Source organism: Gobio gobio (assembly GCF_949357685.1).
Source record: "Gobio gobio genome assembly, chromosome: 24".
NCBI classification, from domain to species: domain Eukaryota; kingdom Metazoa; phylum Chordata; class Actinopteri; order Cypriniformes; family Gobionidae; genus Gobio; species Gobio gobio.
In genome coordinates this window covers 27,647,812-27,672,568 of record NC_137120.1, presented here as the reverse complement: position 1 = coordinate 27,672,568, position 24,757 = coordinate 27,647,812, and the positions used below count along the sequence as shown (strand labels likewise).

Here is a 24,757-nt window from a genome sequence, read left to right as displayed (position 1 = left end):
GTAATTTGTGCTATGGGCTATATCTATAGGCTATTAGTGCTATACAGTCAAACCAAAAATTATTCAGACACCAGATATAATTTTTTAATAATGTGCAGGACACTATAGTTCATTTATGTAAGTGAGGATAGCAAAATAAAGTAAACTGTGATATATTATACCCAAAAATCCTTCATACAATGGACTACCAGTAAAATTGATACAAATTTGGTACCAAAATTATTCAGATACTTTGACCTGACCATGTTTTGCTTAAGTGTTTTTTCTTTAATTGCTAAAATGTGACCTTTTACACCACAGACTGAACAAAATGAAGCATTGCTTGGTCATTACTTGACCTAAATTGATATTATCTAATTGTGCACTTAAATTTAACAGCCGACAGCTGATTGGTCTATCAAAGTTATCTGACATTATCAAAATTTGTTCTGACACAGTTTTACTCTTGTCATATTTTATGACCATTTTTTTTAACTAGAGCGAATAAACTGTGATAATGTGAGAAAATGTTGAAGGTGTCTTAATACATTTTGGCTGTATATATATAATATTTGTTCATTTTAATATATGTTCTGTTATTTATTTTATTAATTTATTAATATCACATTTTATTATTCAGCCTATTTATTTATATTTAACTGGGTTTTTTCATCATTTTGCAATTTATTTTAATTTTGTTATGTATTTATTTTATCTTTTTTTTCATCATCTATTTACACTGTTTTAGGGCCTCCTAACACTTCCCTGTGGCCCCCTGGGGGTCCTTGGACTTCAGTTAAAAAAAAAACCCTCCTGACATATTAGACACTGAAGAAATTTGTGTAAACTGTCTGATCCAAATGTCTCTCTATCCAAAAGAAATACACACTTTTGAATCAAGAAGTTCAGTATCTGAGGAGTGTTGTGTACAGTAAATGAACTGTAACACGTGCTGAGTGAAACTCCGCTTTGGTGAAAATGGTGAAAATATTGACATCATTCATTTTTGAACGAATCCCTTTAAATTTGAGGGTGGGGTGGAATTGGGGTACGCATGCGTACCAGGCTACTCAGTTGCTATGGGATACGTGAAGACTCAACAACAGCTCGTCCTGCGTTTAATGTATCATTATAGCGTCGTTAGATACAGCTTTGCGCTGCGAGTATTTTCGAAACGTTCATTTCGTTTATGGTTCAATTTTTTTACAGGTCCGTTCTACTTTAAAATACACAAGTCAGGACATTATCTCATATTTTCTACAGCCTATGTACTTCACCTTTTATGCATGTACTGAATTAAACATATCTGTAGGCTATGCGATTTCTTTGTCCCATCCACAAATGTATTTTATTTCCTATATTGCAGGTTCAAGAGTGCAAACATGACAGCAGGTTCAGTGGCAGCACCTCAAATAATTCCCATTCGCATGCCTCCTCCGGGTAAAGGCAAGAATGAGATTGACTCCTGCACTCCTGTTGAGATCAAATCCGGTGAGTCAGGGCGGTTTTAACACAAGCTTGCCTTGTTTCTTGCTTGTTGATCTTCATGTGATTCATTACATATATATTCCAGAATCCTCTGATGTGAGTGTGTTGTACACACTGGACGGCAGTAAGCCGGAGGCGATGAAGAGGCTAGGCTCTGGTGGCAGCACTCTTAAATTTACTGAACCTATTCACTTACCGGTGGGAAAAGTGTCTGTGAGAGCCATGGCTGTCACCACGTAGGTACATTTTATGGTATGTTTATAACTTGGCTGGGTGTTTCTTCAAATAAGGGCACTATTATGTCCCGGGGCCAGGGGTTGATTAAAACTAAGATAGTTATTTTTGTTATATTCTGTACATTACATTAAAACTGTCTTGTAACGTCTCCTTATTTTTCTTTTGTTACCATGCATTCATTATTATTTTTACTACTTTTCTAATGCTTTGAATGTCTTTATTTATTGCCCAAAACGGAGCAAATAAGAGGACATTGAGGAAGAAAAGATGAGTTGGCAAGAAAATTATATTTTAATGATTTTGCATTGGCTCACAAAACTTTTGCGCTCTCTCGCAAATGCGTTCCCCTGACAAACTTTGCATTCGCTCACAAAATATTTGAGTTCCCTTTCAAAAATATTGCGTTCCCCGACAAATTTTGTGCTCGCTCGCAAAATGTTTACGTTACCTCAGAAAAGTTTTTGCGTTTTCTAGAGAAATTTTGCATCTAGAAAAGTATTGCATTCCCCTGACAAAATTTGCATTTGTTCACAAAATATTTGAGTCCTCTTTCAAAATATTACATTCCCCTGACAAACTGTGCATTCATTACCTCACAAAGGTATTGCATACTCTAGCAAAAGTATTGTTACCTCACACAAGTATCACATTACCTCACAAAAGTATTGCATACTCTAGCAAAAGTATTGCGTTATACCTCACAAAAGTATTGCACTACCTCACAAAAGTATTGCATACTCGAGCAAAAGTATTGTGCTATCTCACAAAAGTATTGCGTTACCTCACAAAAGTATTGCATTACCTCACAAAAGTGTTGCGTTACCTCACAAAAATATTGCATTACCTCACAAAAGTGTTGCATTACCTCACAAAAGTATTACATACTCTAGCAGAAGTATTGCGTTACCTCACAAAAGTATTGCGTTACCTCACAAAAGTGTTGCGTTACCTCACAAAAATATTACATTACCTCACAAAAGTGTTGCGTTACCTTACAAAAGTATTGCGCTACCTCACAAAAGTATTGCGTTACCTCACAAAAGTATTGCATACTCTAGCAAAAGTATTGCATACTCTAGCAAAAGTATTGCATACTCTAGCAAAAGTATTGTTACCTCACACAAGTATTACGTTACCTCACAAAAGTATTTAATTCTCTAGCAAAAGTATTGCTTTACCTCACAAAAGTATTTAATTCTCCAGCAAAGTATTGCGTTACCTCACAAGTGTTGCGTTACCTCACAAAAGTATTTAATTCTCTAGCAAAAGTATTGCTTTACCTCACAAAAGTATTTAATTCTCTAGCAAAAGTATTGCGTTACCTCACAAATGTATTGCATATTCTAGAAAAAGTATTGCGTTACCTCACAAATGTATTGCATATTCTAGAAAAAGTATTGCGTTACCTCACACAAGTATTGCATTACCTCACAAAAGTATTGCATACTCTAGCAAAAGTATTTCGTTACCTCACAACTGTTGCGCTACCTCACAAAAGTATTTAATTCTCTAGCAAAAGTAATGCGTTACCTCAAAAAAGTATTTAATTCTCCAGCAAAAGTATTGCGTTACCTCACAAAAGTGTTGCGTTACCTCACAAAAGTATAACATTTTCTAGCAAAAGTATTGCGTTACCTCACAAAAGTATTGCATTACCTCACAAAAGTGTTGCGTTATCTCACAAAAGTATTTAATTCTATAGCAAAAGTATTGCTTTTCCTCACAAAAGTATTTAATTCTCCAGCAAAAGTATTGCGTTACCTCACAAAAGTATTGCATTAACTCAAAAAAGTGTTGCGTTACCTCACAAAAGTATTTAATTCTATAGCAAAAGTATTGCTTTTCCTCACAAAAGTATTTAATTCTCCAGCAAAAGTATTGCGTTACCTCACAAAAGTATTTAATTCTCTAGCAAAAGTATTTAGTTACCTCAGAAAAGTATTGCGTTACCTCACAAAAGTATTTAATTCTAATGCAAAAGTATTGCGTTACCTCACAAAAGTATTTAATTCTCCAGCAAAAGTATTGCGTTGTCTCACAAAAGTGTTGTGTTACCTCACAAGAGTATTTCATTCTCTAGCAAAAGTATTTCGTTACCTCACAAAAGTATTGCATATTCTAGAAAAAGTATTGCGTTACCTCACAAAAGTATCTTGTTACCTCACAGAAGTATTGCATATTCTAGCAAAAGTATTTCGTTACCTCACAGAAGTATTGCATATTCTAGCAAAAGTATTTTGTTACCTCACAGAAGTATTGCATATTCTAGAAAAAGTATTGCGTTACCTCACAAAAGTATTTAATTCAATAGCAAAAGTATTGCTTTACCTCACAAAAGTATTTAATTCTCCAGCAAAAGTATTGCGTTACCTCACAAAAGTATTTAATTCTCTAGCAAAAGTATTTAGTTACTTCAGAAAAGTATTGCGTTACCTCACAAAAGTATTTAATTCTAATGCAAAAGTATTGCGTTACCTCACAAAAGTATTTAATTCTCTAGCAAAAGTAATTCGTTACCTCACAAAAGTATTGCATATTCTAGAAAAAGTATTGCGTTACCTCACAAAAGTATTGCATTACACTGAAAATTCCTTCCACTTCATCTTATTTTATTAAAATAAAGTTTTTCTACGAAATGCAAAACAATTTAAAAAAAAAATTTCTTCCCATCTAATTTTTTTTACTATCTCATGTCCCTAGTATGGAGCCCCTAAAGGGACAGGGTGATGGGAAAAAATATATGTTAATTCTTTTCCATTCTCTCGTAAATGTTCCCGCAAGAAACTTTGCTTTTGCTCGCAAAACTTTAGAGTTATTCGCAAACAAAAACAAACTTTTTCGGGGGAACAAAACTTTTGTGAGAGAATGCAAAAGCATTGAAATATATTTTTGCCCTCCCATCTATTCAGAAATAGGAAATATTCAGAAAAATTTAATAAGAATCACAGAATTCTCATTTGATGCATGTCCTTTGTTAGTAGACTAATTAAATCAACTAGTGAGAGTGTTAAAAGAGAGGTTATTTTCTAAAAGTGAAAAATGCCCAGTTGGGTAAACACGCAGCAACAAATTGTACTTCAAATTGACCCAAATAAAGACCATTTGTAATGTAATGCAGAGATGGCCGACAGAGTGCTGTCGTCACCAAGGTTTTCATAGTGGAGCCGCCTACTTCAGATGAGGATCTGACTACGGACCAGGAGGATGACTCTTTGAAGATCAATGGCAAGGATGTCAGTTTTGAACCCATTATGGATTTCCCCCCCCGTAGTAAGAGTTCATGTATTTAAGAATATGTATTAAACATTACTTTATGTTGAACAGGATTCATTAAAGAATTTGAAGGGGAGCGAAAATGGAGCTGGCGTTTCCTCTATTAAATACTTAGGTAAATAATTTGGTTCTTGTCAGTGTGCATTTGTCACAAATAAACACACACAAATTAGAAAAAAATATTTTGCATAAACAAAATGTTGTCAAACAAGCCCTTACAATTTTTTAATTCTGACATTTCTGAAAAAAGAAACACTGAATCATGAAAATATCTCACTGTAAAAAAAAAAATATGAATCAGGATAAAATAAGTTCAGTGCAACAAATATTACACTAATACCAAAAATATTACCATAATATTACCAAAATAGTTTTTACATTATGTACAGTATATATATATATATATATATATATATATATATATATATATATATATATATATATATATATATATATATATATATATATATATATATATATATATATATATATATATATATATATATATATATATGTGTGTGTGTGTGTGTGTGTGTGTGTGTGTGTGTGTGTGTGTGTGTATATACAGTATATAAATTATTTTTTATTATTCATTATTGTTTCAAAAATATTAATATAGTTTTTTTTCTGCATTACAGTAATGTGAATAATATTATTCTCTTTACCGTAATGATTAGTATTTTTTATATAAAAATGATTAATACAAAATAACTCAGTAGGCTATTTGGGCAAGAGGGTTTTAATGCATAATGTCATGAATTGACATGAAAACGGTCACAATGCAAAAAAAACCCCTTAAATATAGGCTTCTATATTTTCTTTATATGAAATATAATTTTGACTTTTCTCTTGATTTTGGGGGGGAAATAAGATCTGATCTGAAAAAAAGAATCTTTGCTAATCTCAGAATTTGTACTCAGTTACGTGACTTTCTTGTGCTGTTTTTTCATTATTTTATGTCAGATATTCCTGGTAGTGAATCTCGCAGAGCTCTGAAAGGCCCTCGATTCCTCTCACAGCGTCTCGGCCCCGGTTCATCTGCACGGCTGACAGTTGAAAACACACAAGTAAAGGTTTACAACATACACAAAATACTCTCCAACAACCCTCACTAAAATGGTGATCACTCTCATCTCAAGTAGAAAACAGAAACAGAGCACATCCTGTTTAACGTTATCATTCTCAATCCCACCAGAACCAGGGTGCAGATGTTGTGGAAAGTCCCTTAAGAAACTTGACAAGCACTCAGATATCACGGATCCAGAGAGAGACAGATTTCCTTAGGTGAGTGTAACACAGTTTGTTGTAATGGGAAGAAGGAGGCGGGAACCGGGGAACATTTAGACTTCTCTAGCAACAAGTTTCTCTAGTTTGAACAAACTGAAAGTTAAAGCGGCAGCCCCTCATGTACGACTGCCGCGCACACACACACATAACAAAACGTAAAACAAAACACAACGTAAAGTCCAGGCCTGGTCCTCTGTAGATCTGAAAATTCAGCTTTTGTCCCCGTTATGATCGAATCACAGGACCGGATACCAGTAATTTGCCAAGAGATCTCTTTTTATTATTTTATATATCAGACATAGTTGAGACATTAAAAAGTTATTGTCTCATGCCAGCTGTATGTTTCTCCATTCCTCCATTTCTCTCCCCTCTCCCTTCTTCATCCTCTCTTCGTCCCTCGTCCATCTCTCATCTCATCTCGTCTCTCCTCTGAGTCTCGTCTCCTCGTCTCGTCTCTGAGGCTGGACACTCAATTTGAATATTATATATACTAATAACAGAGGATCTCACTAGGAAGAGACTTCCATAGAAGGAAGAGAAACATGCGTCCTATGTTTAAAATAGAGCGTATACATCATGCTTACATCAGTTGCACAATCCACTTTCCTTATAAAGAATCAGTTTACAATACATCATAGAACAGATGCATGCTACTGTGTGCATCAGTGGAAACATGTTCTATAAGTATACACATTCCTGTAACAAATATAGCTCATCCAAGTCTCTCCTTGGGACACAATGTTCAACACAGTCTGACTTTACATTGTACATTATACAAATAATTATGAAAAATAATAAAACATAATAATACTAAATAAAAATAACATTAAACAATAAAATTTCGATCTTCAGTCCCTCCTCTGGAACTACGACAGTCAGTTCCACACCTTTACCCCTCCAGTGGCCATCTAGTGGAGCAATAGTGAAGAAAAGGAAAGGCAAAAGAAAGAAAAACAACAAACAGAAAACAAACAAAACAAATAACCCAAACCCATGATATGTCCCCGCATACTATGTGTCTTTTATCATCTATGTGTATGCATTTAAAATGTACCCCATACATCTAAGAAAGGAAACATTAAAAAAATCTTCGCCAGTACCTGAACTTTTCAGTAAATATACCTGAATTCCTTCAGTTCCTGGTTCAAAATAACAAACTAAAAGAAACGTTGACATCAAAGAATCCTATCCTTTGGGGTTGTAAATCAGTAAGCAGGTGTTGATTGTTTGTCAGTTGTGTTTTGTAAGTGTAAAATCTATCTTCACCTCTTATCAAAGCATGTCTCGAAACATGTCTGTTCATTATTCATTTGTGTAGAAAAGTCAACTCAGTTGTTTTGTATTGGAATGATTCCAACAATCTAAAATAACTTATGCTAAGATCTTGCTAAGGTTTTCTTTAGTTAAATATGTTAAATTCACTTAACCTTTTTTATCCAGAACTTCTCTTAAATCAGCAAAAGCAGTCTTCATCTTTAACCACCACCATGTCTTGGAATTATCCTGTCATGTCTTAATGATTTACAGGAATGAAAACTATGATAGAGACATGTTAGTTCAATATCACACTTTCAGAGATTCACCTGAATATGAAACTTCTAAACAATAATTGCACGTAAGGCAACCAACTTCATGTTCCTAATATAAATGAAGAAGCTTTTCTGTTATGGTCTCCACAGGAATGAATTACAATCCCTCATGGTCTCAGCTGGTTCTTGAAAACCCATTCCCCTTATCTCTTTATGAATGATCATCTTTCCCAGGGTGTCCCCCTGGCATAGTCACACCATCCAAGGAATGTGGTTGCTGGTAATCTGGTATGGAGGAGTTCCCATTTCTAGGGCAGACTACTGTAACTTCTCACAGCTCTCCCTTCAATGATGCTGTTGGCCTTACAAACATCTTCTCACTCTCATACACATCTCACAATCACACCTCCCTTCAGGAGATGCCCAGTAGCGGCGGTAAAATCTCTGCCTTAGATTGTCCCCTTTTTTGGCCATAGAGGATCTTATCCGTCATTGAGAAATCACCTCATGCTCACTGGTAACCACTCTTTCCAATACGAAACCTTTGACAGGCATTTTCTTCAACAGAATCAAGGAATTGCATTCAAGAGCCATCAGAACCATTTGGAATGCCTAATAGTTTCAAAACATGGAGACAGATTAATAACAGCACTATTAATAACTTAAATCAATTAGTTATTACTAAAATCCGTTCAAAGTAAAGTTCTGCTTCATCTGTAGGCTTTCCTATAGCTCAAACAGTAGAGCATGGCGCTAGCAATGCCAAGGTCATGGGTTCGATTCCCAGGGAAAGCAAGAATTGACAGAATTGACAAAATGTAAAATGTGTACCTTGAATGCAATGTAAGTCGCTTTGGATAAAAGCGTCTGCCAAATGCATAAATGTAAATGTAAATGTAAATCTGTAACCGGAGCCATCGGCCCTGTACATGGTGAAGACAAAGATGAGACAAAGAAGTTACTGGTCATAGAGTAACTAATCCAAAATGATCACTTATATCATTTAAGGTCTGTATTCATTTAAAAGATTGAGTGAATGAGTTTTGCTTGAAACATTTAATTACTAATTGCCTAGTATTATTTCTTTAACATCTCTGTGTCTATGATTTCCAACTGAAACACTGTGCTTTACTATAAATAACGTATCACTCATAGCACAGGCTCAAATAGCATTCAGCTGTCTATGAATGAGAGAGAACCCACTGAGGCAAAGTCCACAATGCCCCAGGACTGCATTTTCATAAACTTTTAACATAGTTTCATACTACAATTTTTTACTCTGGCTTAATATTTTCGATTGCATCTTTGTTTATATTTGTTTTTCTCTTTTTCCTTTTTTTTTTTCTTTTTTTTAAAATATATTTTATATATATATATATATATTAACACCAGACATTTCTGTCATTTGATCTCATCTAGAAATGTATCTTGCAAATGCTTTCTTTGTTTGCAGCCATTTTGAAAATAATTTGTATATTTCTCTATGTGAACTAGAGAAACAGCAGGCTATCTATTTATAAGTATGTGTGTGTGTGTGTGTAGAGAGAGAGAGAGAGAGAGAGAGAGAAGGGTATAGGGTGAATTCCAAAGGGAGGGGCTGCTCTCCCTTATGAACACTTGAGAAACTCGAGGAAAGGAAAAAGAAACAGTTAAAAGTTAACTCATATATTTTCAATTGTATTTTACTTTTAAATTCAGTTTAACTCAAATACATTTTTTCTCTTTTTTTTTCTTTTCATTTTTCTTTTCAGTTGAACTCAGATCAGTCTCATCCCCAAATATTGAACAGCTTTACTGTCAAAATCAGAAGGCCAACGATTCTAGCCACTTTTATTCATAAAGGCGCCTTATACCTTTAGCGTGTTTAAACGTTTTAGGGCTTTCTAAAGCTGCGCAACCTTTAGCGCAGACCCGCCACTTTAAACCGCTTTAATCTCACAGTTCGTTGCAATTCCCCGTACTTCTTCTAAGCACGGTTCTAAGGCCCGAAGGACACATTAGAGATTTTCTCTGCCCAAAAATAACAAAATTTAAAAATAAAACAAAACTGCAGTCTCGCCGTGTTCCGACCACCTTACAGTCACAACGAACTAATTGCTAAATCGCATTACGGATTAATCTCCCGAAAATTTGACAAAATGGTCTTTTGCACAAAAGAATCCACTTTTAACCCAGCTTCATTCAATATTTTGGAGGTCAGAATGCTGATCAGAATAACTTAAATAAATCACATCAAATTAAATTACTTAAAATGTAACTATGTCTGACACATATTCATTGGCAACAAAACTGGTATTTCAAAATAACACAGTTCTTTTTAGCAGTTTCAGTCACTGTCTCAACAGTTTATATATCATCAGGCAGACTTAGAATCTTTAAGAAAAAGAAAATGTCTTACCTGATGATAAATGCCTGAAATGCAGATCCTGTTCGTGTGACGCCAATTGTAGATCTGAAAATTCAGCTTTTGTCCCCGTTATGATCGAATCACAGGACCGGATACCAGTAATTTGCCAAGAGATCTCTTTTTATTATTTTATATATCAGACATAGTTGAGACATTAAAAAGTTATTGTCTCATGCCAGCTGTATGTTTCTCCATTCCTCCATTTCTCTCCCCTCTCCCTTCTTCATCCTCTCTTCGTCCCTCGTCCATCTCTCATCTCATCTCGTCTCTCCTCTGAGTCTCGTCTCCTCGTCTCGTCTCTGAGGCTGGACACTCAATTTGAATATTATATATACTAATAACAGAGGATCTCACTAGGAAGAGACTTCCATAGAAGGAAGAGAAACATGCGTCCTATGTTTAAAATAGAGCGTATACATCATGCTTACATCAGTTGCACAATCCACTTTCCTTATAAAGAATCAGTTTACAATACATCATAGAACAGATGCATGCTACTGTGTGCATCAGTGGAAACATGTTCTATAAGTATACACATTCCTGTAACAAATATAGCTCATCCAAGTCTCTCCTTGGGACACAATGTTCAACACAGTCTGACTTTACATTGTACATTATACAAATAATTATGAAAAATAATAAAACATAATAATACTAAATAAAAATAACATTAAACAATAAAATTTCGATCTTCACCTCTCTCGTCCTTCACTCGTGAACGAGAGAAAAAAAAAAAAACGTGGACCGGTTCCCTGATACACTGCCACTCGGTCTTCCTCGCGGTACCATGGGATGGTACTGGACGCTCGGTGGACAGCTCGATCCTCCTCCGCCCCTTGGCGGCCGGCAGTGGATCCTCCTGTTAATGGCAGCCGGCAGCGAGTCCCATGCTCCCTGCACCTCCCCAACATCGTGGACGGCGAACGCTAGCGACTCTTCCGGCCCCTCTAGGACGGCTCTAAATGCGGCAGCCCTTCACGGATAACTGCCACGCACACACATAACAAAACATAAACGAAACACAACGTAAGTTCCAGGCCTGGTCCTCTCTCGTCCTTCACTGGTGTTGCTAGTCCTTATATGCCTCCAGGCTCCCTCATGAGAGGACTCGATTCTCATTCTCAATCACGCACCGGTCTCGCTCGCTGCTCCCACGTCTCTCGCTCGCCAACCTCTCCACAGAGAGCGAGAGATGTTATTTTGAGCATGAAATTATTGAATTGTTAATATATCAGTAACCCCTCTGGTTTTACTCGTACCACACCGAGTGGGATTCAATTCGAACCAGCGTTTCAGGCATGGGAGGCAGATGCGCTAACAGGGATGCTGAAGACTGCAGCCTATAGTGCACCTCTTGAGGCCAGGCGAGTAAGATTTATACACACAGTTCTTACTAGCTGGCCTCTGTTACACTCACCCTGCTAAACCTCACTCCCATCTGGGTCACGGCACCAACGCATCTCCTCCAGTTTTACTTGCACCATTCCAAGCGGGATTCAAACTGGTGTTTCTAGCATGGGAGGCAGGCACACTAACAAAGATGCTAGAGGCCTCAGCATCTAATGCACCTCTTGAAGAAAGGGGAGTAAGGTTTACACACACAGCTCTTACTAGCTGGCCTCTGTTATACTCACTCCCTAAACTTCACTCCCACCTGGGTCACGGCACCAATGTAACTCCTCCGGTTCTACTTGCACCGTTCCAAGCGGGATTCAAACGGGTGCTTCCAGCATGGGAGGCAGGCACACTAACAAGGATGCTAGAGGCCTCAGAATCTAATGCACCTCTTGAAGCTAGGGGAGTAAGGTTTACACACACAGCTCTTACTAGCTGGCCTCTGTTACACTCACCCCCTAAACCTCACTCCCATCTGGGTCATGGCACCAACATAACTCCTCCGTTTTTACTCACACCACTCCAAAAAGGATTCAAACTGGTGTTTCCGGCATGAGAGGCAGGGGTACTAACAAGGACGCGCCTTTTGAGGCCAGTGAAGTGAGGTTTACACACACAGTTCTTACTAGCTGGCCTCTGTTACACTCACCCCCCTAAACCTGACTCCCATCTGGGTCATGGCACCAGCATAACTCCTCCAGTTCTACTCGCAATGCTCCAAGCGGGATTTGAATTTGTGTTTCCGGCATGGGAGGCAGGGGCACTAACAAGGCCAGGGGAGTGAGATTTACACACACAGCTCTTACTAGCTGGCCTCGTTACATACATACATACTTTACATACAGTACATACATGTATTAATTATTATATAATTTCAAGCTCAAAATAACAAGTTTTTTGTTTTGTTTGTGAAGTGTCTTATGCTCACCTAGGCTGTATTTTTTGATAAAAAAAAATACAGTAAAAATGTACTAAGTGTGTGTATATTATATATTATATCTTTTTGAAGATGTCCAAAGTGCCTGAATCATCGCCCTTCAGACCCTTTTGCCCGATTCTGTCTGCACTGTGGATCACCAGTACCCCCAATACCTGGTCAAAGACTCCCTCCTACTGAAGGAGGACAGGTAATATGTACTTTGTTACTACACAATACTGGGATATTCAGATAATCAGTATTCATTTACCAATAATTTGAGCTGTTCTTTTTCACAGATGGGTCTATGTGTGCACTGTAAAACCATGGTGCCTCTAAATACGGCTACATGTGTGGTGTGTGAGTTTCCATTGGCTCAACAACTGCAGCCGCAGGCTAGTCTGAGGCTACAGGTAAATGTCTGTCTGTAGTGGATCACTCCTGAGTCAATTAAATGTATTAATTAAATCTATTCAGTATATCATATCACTATTTTTCTAGGATAAGTTAATATGTGGCTTGTGTGGGACAGGAAACCCATCTCACATCACACATTGTGTCACTTGTGAATCCCAGCTGCTTCAGCAAACCACGGTAAGAGCCAGAAATCAGCACAATCTCGTTAGCCAATCAGAAGTCTGCTGAATCATTACTAGGATTGTGATAGGACAATACAGTGGTTATAATAGTGCTTTATCATTCCACAGCCCATTTTAAGTGGACAGAGAGCTGCACCTGTACCCAGTTCACAGGGCAAAATGGTCTCCTGCTCCAAGTGCAATAGAGTCAACCACTCGGATGCACGATTCTGCGACTGGTGTGGTGCAAAGGTGACCAACTTGAGGACCCATTTTTGAGGCCATTTGTCAATTCAATGTGCAAGGTTTCTGGTGTCATCCGCTTCCAGTTAGTTTTAGCTGTACAAAACAGCTCTTAATGCTGCTTGATATTGCAATCGGCTAAGCATAAGCTAAGCATACTGGTTTGAAGCTATGTACTGTACCGATAGCGGCTAATGAATCGGAAGTCTCGCACTTTCACAGTAAACAGCTTACATCTGTGCTGCAAAATAAGGTGGATAGATGTAGGTGTAAATATGCTAGTGTGTTCAACTAGTTGACAAAACACTTTTAGCACATTTAACACATTTAAAAAGTACATATTGATGTCTCATCTTGTTCCTGGAGGTGTGTGCAAAATTTTGTCCAATCAAATACTCTCTAGAATGAGAATGCCCCGTACCATTGACGAAAGTGGTTTCATGACTGACGGCATAATTTTACGTCTTTCCTACTTGTAAATACGAACTTCCAAGTTAAGGACTCGAACGCACCATAGACTGGTATGTTATTCAGAATTTAGCCCACGATTTGATAATCGCTGGAAAAACCTCTCCGTAAAGAACGTTGCGTTGATGCAAGTGAATGATCGGTCTGAAAAATCTTCATACTAAACATTTGTCTTGGGGTGAACAGGCTTTAAAGGTGCGGTCACATTTACCATTGTTCTGTAAATGCTGCTGATGAAATCCAGACATTTGAAGAAAGATTTCCCAATGCAGTTTTTGCAACGGGTTCAAGTTGGTCACAAGGATTTGTTGTGTTGGCCAACAGAAAGCTGCTTGGTTTGAAAGTGTCTTCTGTCTCAGCTAACAATTTTTGGTTCCCAGAACATTCTGGGAACGTTAGTTTCTGGTTCTCAGAACAGATAACGTTCCCCTAACCTTTTCAGAATATTCCCATTACATTCTCGGAATGTTCCCCGTACGTTCCCCTAACCTCTTTACTTATTTATTCATAGACATTAAAAATTAAGAAACAGTTTTTTTTACTTTAACTAGGATAACATTAATTCCTTACCACTGAATTGAGCAGGGACATGTTAGAATGTTCTACTTTCTTTTAGTTAGTAAACAAAAACTTGGTGAACATCATGGTCTCTTCAGTTAGATGTGTCAAATCTCTCTGAAATCACTATTTGTGAAGCACATGCAGAGGCACGCAGCCTTGGCTTAATATTTTTAGCTATAAAATTGGATTTATCCCCTTATTATAATGTGTTTTGATTGATCTAATTTCTACATTTTAATGAAAGCTGTATTAAACTAAGTAATTCTACAAAATATAGTTTACAGTTATGAACAATTACACATTTCAGCATTCAGTTTCTGAATTGGTCATTGCACAAGCTTACATGGTTATAAAAATAAAACCTAAAAATTACCTGCAGGGAACGTTCTGGGAAGGTTCTCTTTAGGTTGTTAGAAAAAAACCTCCCTGCAACATTCTTATTTGGTTTCCAATTGGGAAACATGTGGGAATGTTAGGGGAACATTCTGTATTTACTGGGGTGGTAGGTGTGCTTTATTCTTCGCTACACTATTGACAATAGAAAACACCTTTTTTTTGCCCATTACATTTTTCCGAAATTTCCCTGATGTGATCGCACCTTAAGACTACAGGGATTTAATATAGTTTTTAATCTAGAGCCGTTTGATATGTGTCGCCGCAACTTCCTGTTTCAATATTAAATACATCAACGTTGGAAAGTAACTGCGTCATGAAGAGTTTCATGGGTTCTTTATGTCCTTTTCAAACTCTTTTCTCACAGAATGTTTTAGTGTAAATTATAATATGGAGATTTTTTAATCAACATATCATTGTATATATTAAACAAAGTTTGTACTATACAAACAAAATGCTGTGTGGTTTTGTGTTTATACACCCAGCCTGGCCACAAAGCCAGCTCTGTGACGTGTTCTCAGTGTGGAGCTAGCAGCCATCCATATTCTAATTACTGTGGTGTCTGTGGTGTCTTCCTGGACGGCCCACCCAGGACGCCCTCACAAGTAAACCAAGGACAGGACACACAGGAAGCTGATCAGGTACAGTACACGTCCCGTTTGGTGCTCATAAAAAACTACAGTATTATATCATCCTCTCTCTCGTTCTTTCTCTTATAGTCCTCAGCCACCTGGCAGGCAGTTCCTGTGCCTGAATCTAGAACCGTGCCTCCAGCTGCGGGTTTGCGCATGTGTGCAGATGCACAGACGCAGACAGTGGGTCTGTTTTTCCCATCCAACACTGAGCTGAAAAAACGGAGCCAACAGAGGGAGGCGGAGCTTAGCAGACAGGAACAGATGAGTGACAGGAAGCCCCTCCTCACTGCCATTAGTCCAGGCCGCGGTAGGCTACTCTACGATATGATTTTTTAAAAACCTTTAATACATGAATTTTTCACCAATCATTCTTACATATTCGGGTCTTCTATGAGTTTCTTTTTTCTGCTGAACACAAAAGAAGATATTTTGAAGAATGTGTGTAACCAAGCAGATAGAGCAACCATTGACTACCATAGTAGGGAAAAAATACTATGGTAGTCAATGGTTGCTCTATCTACAGGTTTGGAACAACCTGAGGGTGAGTTAATGATGACAGAATTTTCATTTTTGGGTGAACTATACCTTTAAGTACAGTACTCAAGTCAATGTACTTAGTTACTGTCCACCTCTGATTAAATTAAATTTGAATTATATTAAATTTGCATGTGCAAGAGAAGCTTTATAAAGGTGTAAATCGCCTTTCAAGTGTAAGAAAAAAATATGTGCAGCATTTTACTGTTATTCGTAGGTGTAATTCATGTATTGTGAAACTGCAGCTTCTTGCGAACTCAATATAAATGTGATCTGTATTCTTCGGATTTGCATTTTTCCACGCTTACACTTTTGGTTTGTTTATTTAGCCTAAAAACTGCCACAAGCAGTCAGGAACTGCAAAACAGATTGACTGTGTGAAACCAACCTTTGTGTAAAAAAATCAACTGTTGCAAATGGCTCGTTTCCACCAGTACAGTTCGGTACGGGACGCAATTGTTGCCGTTTCCATTGTCAGAAGTTGTGAATGGTACCCTAATTCCGAACTGTACCATATTACTTTTTTGGCACACTGTTACACACCGCGGGTCGTTAACGACCCTATACAATTTTTAAAAAAATGAATGGGAAAACAGGCATTCTTTTATAATTGCATTATTGTGTTCTTGTTATATTGTTAAAAAAATTAATGAGGAAGGAGGGTAGTGAATGACGTCCTGGGTCACTAAAGAAAAATATGCATGACTAAATACGCATGACTTTTGTATTCATTTTTATTGTATGAATAATTCAGGGTTCTGGAGGAAGCAGCTGGATCACATCTGCACTCATCTGCGCAGTTACACTCAGAATAATAATGAGTTCAGAGCTCTGATTGGAGAACCTCGGCTGGGCAGAGTAGGAACACTATATATTAATTTTTTATTCCAGTAATTTATGGATTTAATTACAGTATATACTACCATTATTGTTATTAATGTTATATACTTTTTTTATTGTTTTATTTCTGTATTATTATTGTTATTAGTTGGTATTTGCATATCCTGAACATGTGTTTTTTTGTCAATCTGCTCTCTAGATGATCTCTGCTGTTATTCAGGAGGACAGCTATGAAGTCAGTCTGCGCATCAATTTCATCTGTGCGTCACCGGAGGGATCCAGGGTAAGAAACACTCCTGAGAGCTTTTATATTGAGTGAAGAGTCTCTTGAACTTTGTTTTTCAGCGTGTATGATCATATTTGTGTTGTGTTTTTCCAGTCGTCTTCTGCAGGACAGCAGAGCCGATCTGTGGCATCAGAGAGTCAGAACCTCAGTGCTGTGACAGAAGGCAGGAATTCAGCCAGCCCGGGTACAAACACATGTTTGGTTTTTGTGTCATGATGGGGCCTTTACATTGACTTCTACTGCTGTTATACTGATCTAGTGATATTTTCTATTGCCTACTAAGCTTCAATCAAAAGTCAATTAAGGCACCGTTTTCAACTGAAACAGAAAGCTTTTAATGCGTTTTGGGAGTCTGAAAATGCAAACAGGTTTCAGAGTTAAGTTTTTTCAGACGTTATTGTCTCTGTGTAAACTACAAAAACGTGATTTTGTGAAAACGGTGATGGCATGTGCATGTTCAGTCTATATACGTGTAGTGTTTCTTTACAAAAGTCACATCGCCACCTACTGGCCTGGCATGAATAAAGCAGCATTTTTAGTTGTTTTCGCGGATCCGTGGGAATGGGGCTTTTTTTGACTGTTTTTTTTATGTTGTCATCTGTACGCGAAAACCCCCCACAAAGGAACAACTTTTCGTTTTTAAATTAAAGAAAAAAAAATTTAAGAGGAAGGAGGGTAGTGAAATAAAAATTAAATGTAACAATAGAATAATTTACATTAGTAATAATATATTAGCCCTTGTAATATTTAATAGTACTTTAATATGTTCATTAAACTATTTACCTGGTGGGACAGATTGACCCCTATTACTTTAGAACTGACATGTTTTTATTATTGATATTTTTAATTATGAATGCAATTTTAATGATTAAAACAATACATATATTTTTAAATGATTATTAATAATTTAGTGATATTATTTATAATAATAATAATAATAATAAGGTATTCATCATAATATTCATTAATATAAAATAAAAAAATAAAAATATTTATTAATAATTTAGTATGTTTATTTTTAGTTATGTTTATTTCATTATTTAGTATAAACTCCTTGTGGACACTGTTGACTGGTTATATTATTTTTAACTTGCTTATTAACACTTTTTATTAATATTAGTAATTAATTTAAATGAATAATACATACAAATTATTTTAAAGAAATAAATAACACTTAAATAAAAAGAAACACTAAAGAACTTTATTGTTTTCACTATTAATAGTTTTAATTATTAATACCATTTTAATTATAATACATATTCTTTTAAATAATAGTGATTTGTTTATTATTAATCATCATTTGATTTAGCCTGGCGTGGCCATACTCAATTCTAGTCAGAATATGAGTCTGGTACCGCTCCATTGAGCTTTGATTATGGGGCGTGTTTCAACCGAGCCAGGAAAGACCTCAATTGGATAGACCCACAACCAATCAGAGCAACGGAGCGACGCGTAACGTTAGTTGTCAAATGTCAACAGAACTCAACTGCACTGTGTTACCAAGTCCGTGTTTTTCTCCATGTCCGCGGGTTGAAGCGACCCCAATTATGTGATTATATAAACCCAGGAATGCGAATTTTAGCAGGCAACCTTGCCAAAATAACATATTTTGCCAACCAAACGCCATTTTTTACTATAGTTTTGAGTAGCAATTGTGCACGACATTGCAAAAACACTTGGCAACCCTGTCTGCACGCACGCTGGATTAAGTAACGTTACAAGAAAAAGATGAGTGTAAACGATCTTTGCCAGTAATAAAATAATTTAAGGATACACAGAGTACTTACCAACACGATCATCGTTTCTGAGAGAAATAGTGAAGGTGAATGCATATACGAACAAGTTCTCCGTTTAGGATTAGAACAAACTCAACCCAAGCGCCTTTGATGACGTGGATGATTACGTTACTGTTGATCATCTGTCCATCATCGTCTAAAGCCCGCCCTGACAATTTCATTGGTCCGAACAGTTTCTGTTCGGGCATAATTCCTCCTCTATGGAGCGAGTCCAGACCGAATTGCCCGAGCAAAACATTTTGTGGGCGGGGCTAAATTCGGCTGGCATCCAGGCTACATTTGATTATATAAACAATGGTAGTAAAATAATACATGTCAAAATATTAGTTAATAATGAATTATAATTACCATGTTTCTCTTACTACTTCTTAATACGTGATTTCTTATTTATTAATTAATAGAAAATGATCAAAGTGATGTTTATGACTATTTTCCTGTGTCATATTTTGTTTGTACAGAGAGTAACATTAATACAGCAGGATCCTCAACCAACAAAAAGAAGCAGAAAAAGATCGGGACCTCAGATGCTACAGAAAAGCAGTCAGTCAGTATCACACACACACACACACACATCCACTGACGTAACCCTTTTTGTTTTTAAGACAAATAAAGATTTAATCAGGATGGTTAATGTCTTTCTCAGGAGTCTAAAGACAGTGTTCTCCTTAAGGAGGTGGGACCTGAGGGGCGGGGCCGGATCTCAATGGTGCAGCAGCTATTGGATGAGGTGAGGCTAAAGAACCAATTACAGCACTCCAAACAACAGCAGAGTTCATATCAGGGGCCTGTTTCAGAAAGGAGGTTAAGTGAAAACTCTGAGTATGTTAACCCTGAAATAAGGGATACTCTGGGTTTTCTGTTTCAGAATCGGAGGTATGTCAAACCTGAGAAAGCAGGGTAAGTCAAGCCCGTTTCAAAAAGAGAGGTAACTTATACTCAGAGTCAGTTACCAGGGTAACTTACTCTGTGAACCTAACCTGGTCAGGAGCAGGTTTTCTTTGGTAAACCCAGAGTTTCTTTCAGTCTCCTCCCCTTTTTAAAAAACCAGGGGTGTTTTAATACTTAATTCATTCATTCAAACGCCACAAATGAGTATTTTGATCGTATTTCAAGTACAAATATCAAAAAATTATACATTTAATCTAAATCTAAAGTAAGCAAAGTTTACTTAATACAAATTTAATTATCTGCCACTTGACAAAAATACATAGTAAGAAAAGCATTTTTTGCAGTGCAGGAACATTCATTCATTGCTCATTTTTTCATCATAAGGACACTGTCAAAGTGACAAAAATGACATGTCCTTTTATACAGGATCCTGACGTTCACTTGATGAACCTAGAAGTAACCTAATAATTAGAATTTCCTTTAGGATTTCCAGTGGTTGGACGCATCTAACACTCATATTCCCATCATCACACTTTCTGAACCCGGATTACTGTATGGGATGGAAGGTTGCTGCCAGATGGTACACTCTAAAAAAAAAAAGGTTCTATATGGCACCAAAAATGGTTCTTGACTCAAAATCATAGGGGAACCTTTTTAGTGCTATATAGCACCAATTTTGGTGCTTCATTGGTTCTTCAGTGGTTCTTCAGAGGTGCTATATAGCACGTTAGTCAAAGAACCAGTGAAGAACCACCAAAGAACCACTGAAGCACCAAAATTGGTGCTATATAGCACTAAAAAAGGTTCCCCTGATTACGAGCCAAGAACCATTTTTGGTGCCATATAGAACCTTTTTTTTTTTAGAGTGTAGTACGAGAAATATGCCATAACCACCACCACAGCTGTTAAATACATTTATTTACAATTTTTATGGTCATCTTTATTTCCTACAAATACTTAATGTCATTACCCTAATTAATAAATAATATAATAACTTAAAATAATATAATAACAGGTGGAGAACATTTCATGTTATGTAAAGAGCAGACCCTTTTCACGTTTCCGGGTTTCTTTGAAGCTGAAGTCATCATAGTTGGGTTAACTTTTATAGCAGTGAATGAGAGAATACATTAAATATATAGTTGTGTCCCCATTTGCTCAAATAGCAAAAGAAAAACTCAACAATAGTGATTTCACAACTTTCAAAAAGAGGGAAAAAATAGAGTGAGATTGATAACGGAAGTGAAAAGAGAGAAAGATATTTTTCACCATCACTACCATAGACGCTTTATTAGAAACACCCTCACAGAAGCGGTCACTTGTTTTTTCTAATTTGATGCAAAAGTAATATAATACAAAGTATTAGTGTTATAAATGTACATACATAAAAAAATAAAAAAAGAGTTGCAGGATTTAAGATATTGATGACCCGTCATCACAGTCTGTGAAAAGGGTCTATGTGGGAAAAGCTGCAGCACATTGGACACTGAATGATATTTATTTAATATGTCAAATGTTTGTAAAGTCATTAAACTTACAACCATGAACATTTTATGCTTAAAGCTTTACCTGATTGAATTAAGTTTCTATTTTTCATTTTTAGCTGCTGCTACAATCTTTTTTTGCCTTTTGGATACCATGAAAATTAAACTTAATTAAAATAATTAAGAATTAAACTTATGTATTGACCCGGAAGTATGCGGACGTCTTTTTGTTGGGTGCTGTTGCCATGGTGAATCGTAATTTCTGAGCTCAATTGATCGTGGCTTTTCATAGTTGGAGTGCATGTGCTTAACTCAGAGTCAGTCTACTCAGAGTTGATTGAACTACCTCAATTCAGCTGTTCTGAAACCCAAAACTCAGAGTTTCCCATCTCAGAGTAAGTCAACTCAGAGTTCAGGTTTAAACTCAGAGTTGGTTGAACCTCCTTATTGAAACGGGCCCCAGATGACTTAGGGCCAGATTAACTAACAGCTTGCGTCAGCGCAAACCCTCATTTGGCGTTAAAACACTATGGACAGAGTTATTTTTGCGGCTGACCTTATTGCATATGCATTTGAAGGAGTTTTCCTTTCAGACGCAAAATTTATGAAGAGAGTATATAAATGAATCACGCAAAGTGATTTATTAAGGTTTGCACTAGTCAATTTACTGGTGTTTGCGCCATTATTTACCGCCCAAAAAAAAGCAACTGATTGATTGCGTTTGTCATTATGGGAATGATCCGGCTGCATCTGTGTTCTTTTATTGTTGTGTCGTCAGTAGATCACGCGCAGAAATTTCCACTCCCATCAGCACTTTTATGGAATTGCGCTCTCAAGCTAATTGGCCTGTTAGCTGTAAAGCTGGCCCTTAAAGCTGGCCCTTAAAGGGTTAGTTCACCCAAAAATTTTATTTCTGTCATTAGTTACTTACCCGTAAGACCTTTGTTCATCTTCGGAACACAAATGAAGATGTTTTAGTTGAAATCCGATGGCTCAGAAAGGCCTCCATTGGCACAATGCACGTTACACTCTCAAGACCCATAAAAGGTACTTAAGACGTCGTTACAAAGTCCATCTCAATACAGTGGTTCTACAATAACTTTATGAAGCAATGAGAATTGTTTTTGCGTGCAAAAAAACCTAAATAACGACTTATATAGTGATGACCGATTTCAAAACACAGCTTTGAAGCGTTATGAATCAGCGAGTCAAACCGCTAAACTGCTGAAATCACGTGACTTGGCGATTCGAACCGCTGAACCGACTCAATGATTCATAACGCTTCAAAGCTTCATGATGCAGCATTTTTAAATTGGTCATCACTATATAAGTCGTTATTTAGGGTTTTTTGCGCACAAAAACTATTCTCGTCGCTTCATAAAGTTATTGTAGAACCTGCACTGTTGTGAGATGGACTTTGTAACGACGTCTTTAGTACCTTTTATGGAGGCCTTTCGGAGCCATCGGATTTCAACTAAAATATCTTCATTTGTGTTCCGAGGATGAACGGAGGTCTTACGGGTGTCGAACGACATGATGGTGAGTAATTAATGACAGAATTTTCATTTTTGGGTGAACTAACCCTTTAAGGTGCAGTCACAGTTACTGTTGTTTAGGTGAAATCCCCCAAAAATCTGGAATTTTAAATAATAAACTTGCAATTGCAAGAAATAAAGTCTGAATTACAAGATATAATAAATATGCAATTGCGTGTGGGTTATACAGTCAGAATTGTGAGGTATAAACTGGAATTGCGAGGGGATTTTATCTCAGAATTCTGACTTTTTTTCTTGCATTTGCAAGTTTATATCTCACAATTCTAACTGTATAACTCATATAGACTATAGGCTACCTACTGTAGTAATTCTAAGAAAAAAAAGTTGCTGTTGTTTACGTGTTAAATTTGTAAAAGGAGTGTTTTCAATGACGTAGGCTGCGTCTGAAAACCTAGGCAGCTGACTCGTTGCCTTATCAGACAATGACTTGTAAGGCAGCGTTTGTGCATGAAGGCACCTCACTAAACTGATTTCGGACAGACTTCTAAGGCAGTGTAACAGTTTAATGATCTACAACAAAATAGAGAGAGCTTTGGTGATTACTAAACAAATATTTAGTAACTACATTAGTAATTTCTCGCTAGAAATGACATCAGAAGTGGAAAATGTTGGTAAAAAAAAACGTACATTTACACACAAACTGACCAGCAAACGCAACTTTTGGACGCCGTCTTTTTTTTCCAGCCCAACTGTCACAGAATGGAACGCACAGGATTGTGGGATATCAAAGGCAGCGAAGGATACATCTGTGCTGCCTAGTGCCTACAAAAATTGATCAGATGAAGGTCTCTCAGGAGACAGGAAGTGAAGCTAACATTAGATTCGGATGTGCCTTGATGCCTTCCTACCTTGAAATGTGTCCTCTAAGGCAGCATTTTTCCAGGTTTCGGACACAGCCGTAGTGTCTATTTACACTCAGTGCAAATAGCCCGCCAATAACTCCGCCCACTGACGTGTGGTTGGGACAGACAAAATGACGGAAGATGCTGGATTGTTGACAGCAGCATTGTGTAGTGGTAAGGCACGTGGCAGAAAGTTGACGCAAATCGACCCGAGTTTTGCCGAACTCGCTCTACTCCCTTTTCCATTTATTTCAATAAAAAAAATGAAGAAAATATTTGAAAAGTGGAAATGAAGTGTCTAACATGTTTAACAATAAAGTGTTTATCGGTTAGGGTTAGGTGTAGGGAGGGCATCCATTTAATAATTTTAATTAATATAATTTACACTCCATGCTATTATTGCATACCATTTAATATACAACAACACTGAGTTGCAAATAATAACTGCCACTATGTGTAAATATAAATAGCATCTAATAACTATTTACACTTATTACTAAGAAAATACTGCTATTTTTACAGTGTAAACAGAATATATTGCTATTCAAACTTTGTGCAAATAGCGGCTGCCTTTAAATGAGGATGCGTCTCTACAGGGTGCTGATCCAGCATGTTTGGGAAGTGATGGGCGTCCTGCTCTGGTTGCTGCAGTTCTAAACGGGCATCATGATGTTATTCCTGTGCTGGTGCAGAGAGAAGCTGACGTTAACCAAGCATCTGGACCGTGAGTTTGAAAACAAGCTTCAAGCACCTTTTGATATGTCCAGTAATAATCTGTGGCAAATGACAATTTTTATCATCTGTGTGGGCCGCAGGTTGAATAACACGGCCCTGCATGAGGCTGCAGCTCTGGGAAATGAAGGCGTGAAGAGCGTTGAGATACTCCTGGGGTGAGATTCACAATTTCACAAACACCAATGGTGTTAAAGTTACAAAGGCTTGTTTTAAAAAAGATCTTGGTCTTGTATAGGTGTAACGCAAGTATCAGAAAGCAGAACGATCGGGGTCAGACGCCATATGACATTGCCGTGGCCGCCGGAAGCAGCTCTGTGGTTTCTCTGATGGCCGCTCACATGGGACAGGGTCTGCTACAGCGCCACACCAAGGCCAGGAGTGTGTCTGGACTGGATACGTTCTCATGA

General features: G+C 37.1%; 1 protein-coding gene across 1 annotated transcript; it reads left to right on the top strand.

Annotated features, from left to right (window-relative positions):
- Positions 1–1,361: 1,361 nt before the first annotated feature.
- On the top strand, positions 1,362–24,757 carry dzank1 (double zinc ribbon and ankyrin repeat domains 1; the record flags this gene model as incomplete). Its single annotated transcript, XM_079808383.1, has 20 exons — positions 1,362–1,470; positions 1,553–1,703; positions 4,823–4,937; positions 5,050–5,092; positions 5,941–6,044; positions 6,173–6,261; positions 12,605–12,722; positions 12,811–12,924; positions 13,013–13,105; positions 13,219–13,341; positions 15,240–15,395; positions 15,492–15,696; positions 16,678–16,781; positions 16,963–17,046; positions 17,143–17,233; positions 19,304–19,389; positions 19,489–19,572; positions 24,212–24,339; positions 24,431–24,505; positions 24,586–24,757. The coding sequence occupies 20 exons, from the start codon at positions 1,362–1,364 to the stop codon at positions 24,755–24,757; spliced, it is 2,244 nt and encodes a 747-aa protein (XP_079664509.1).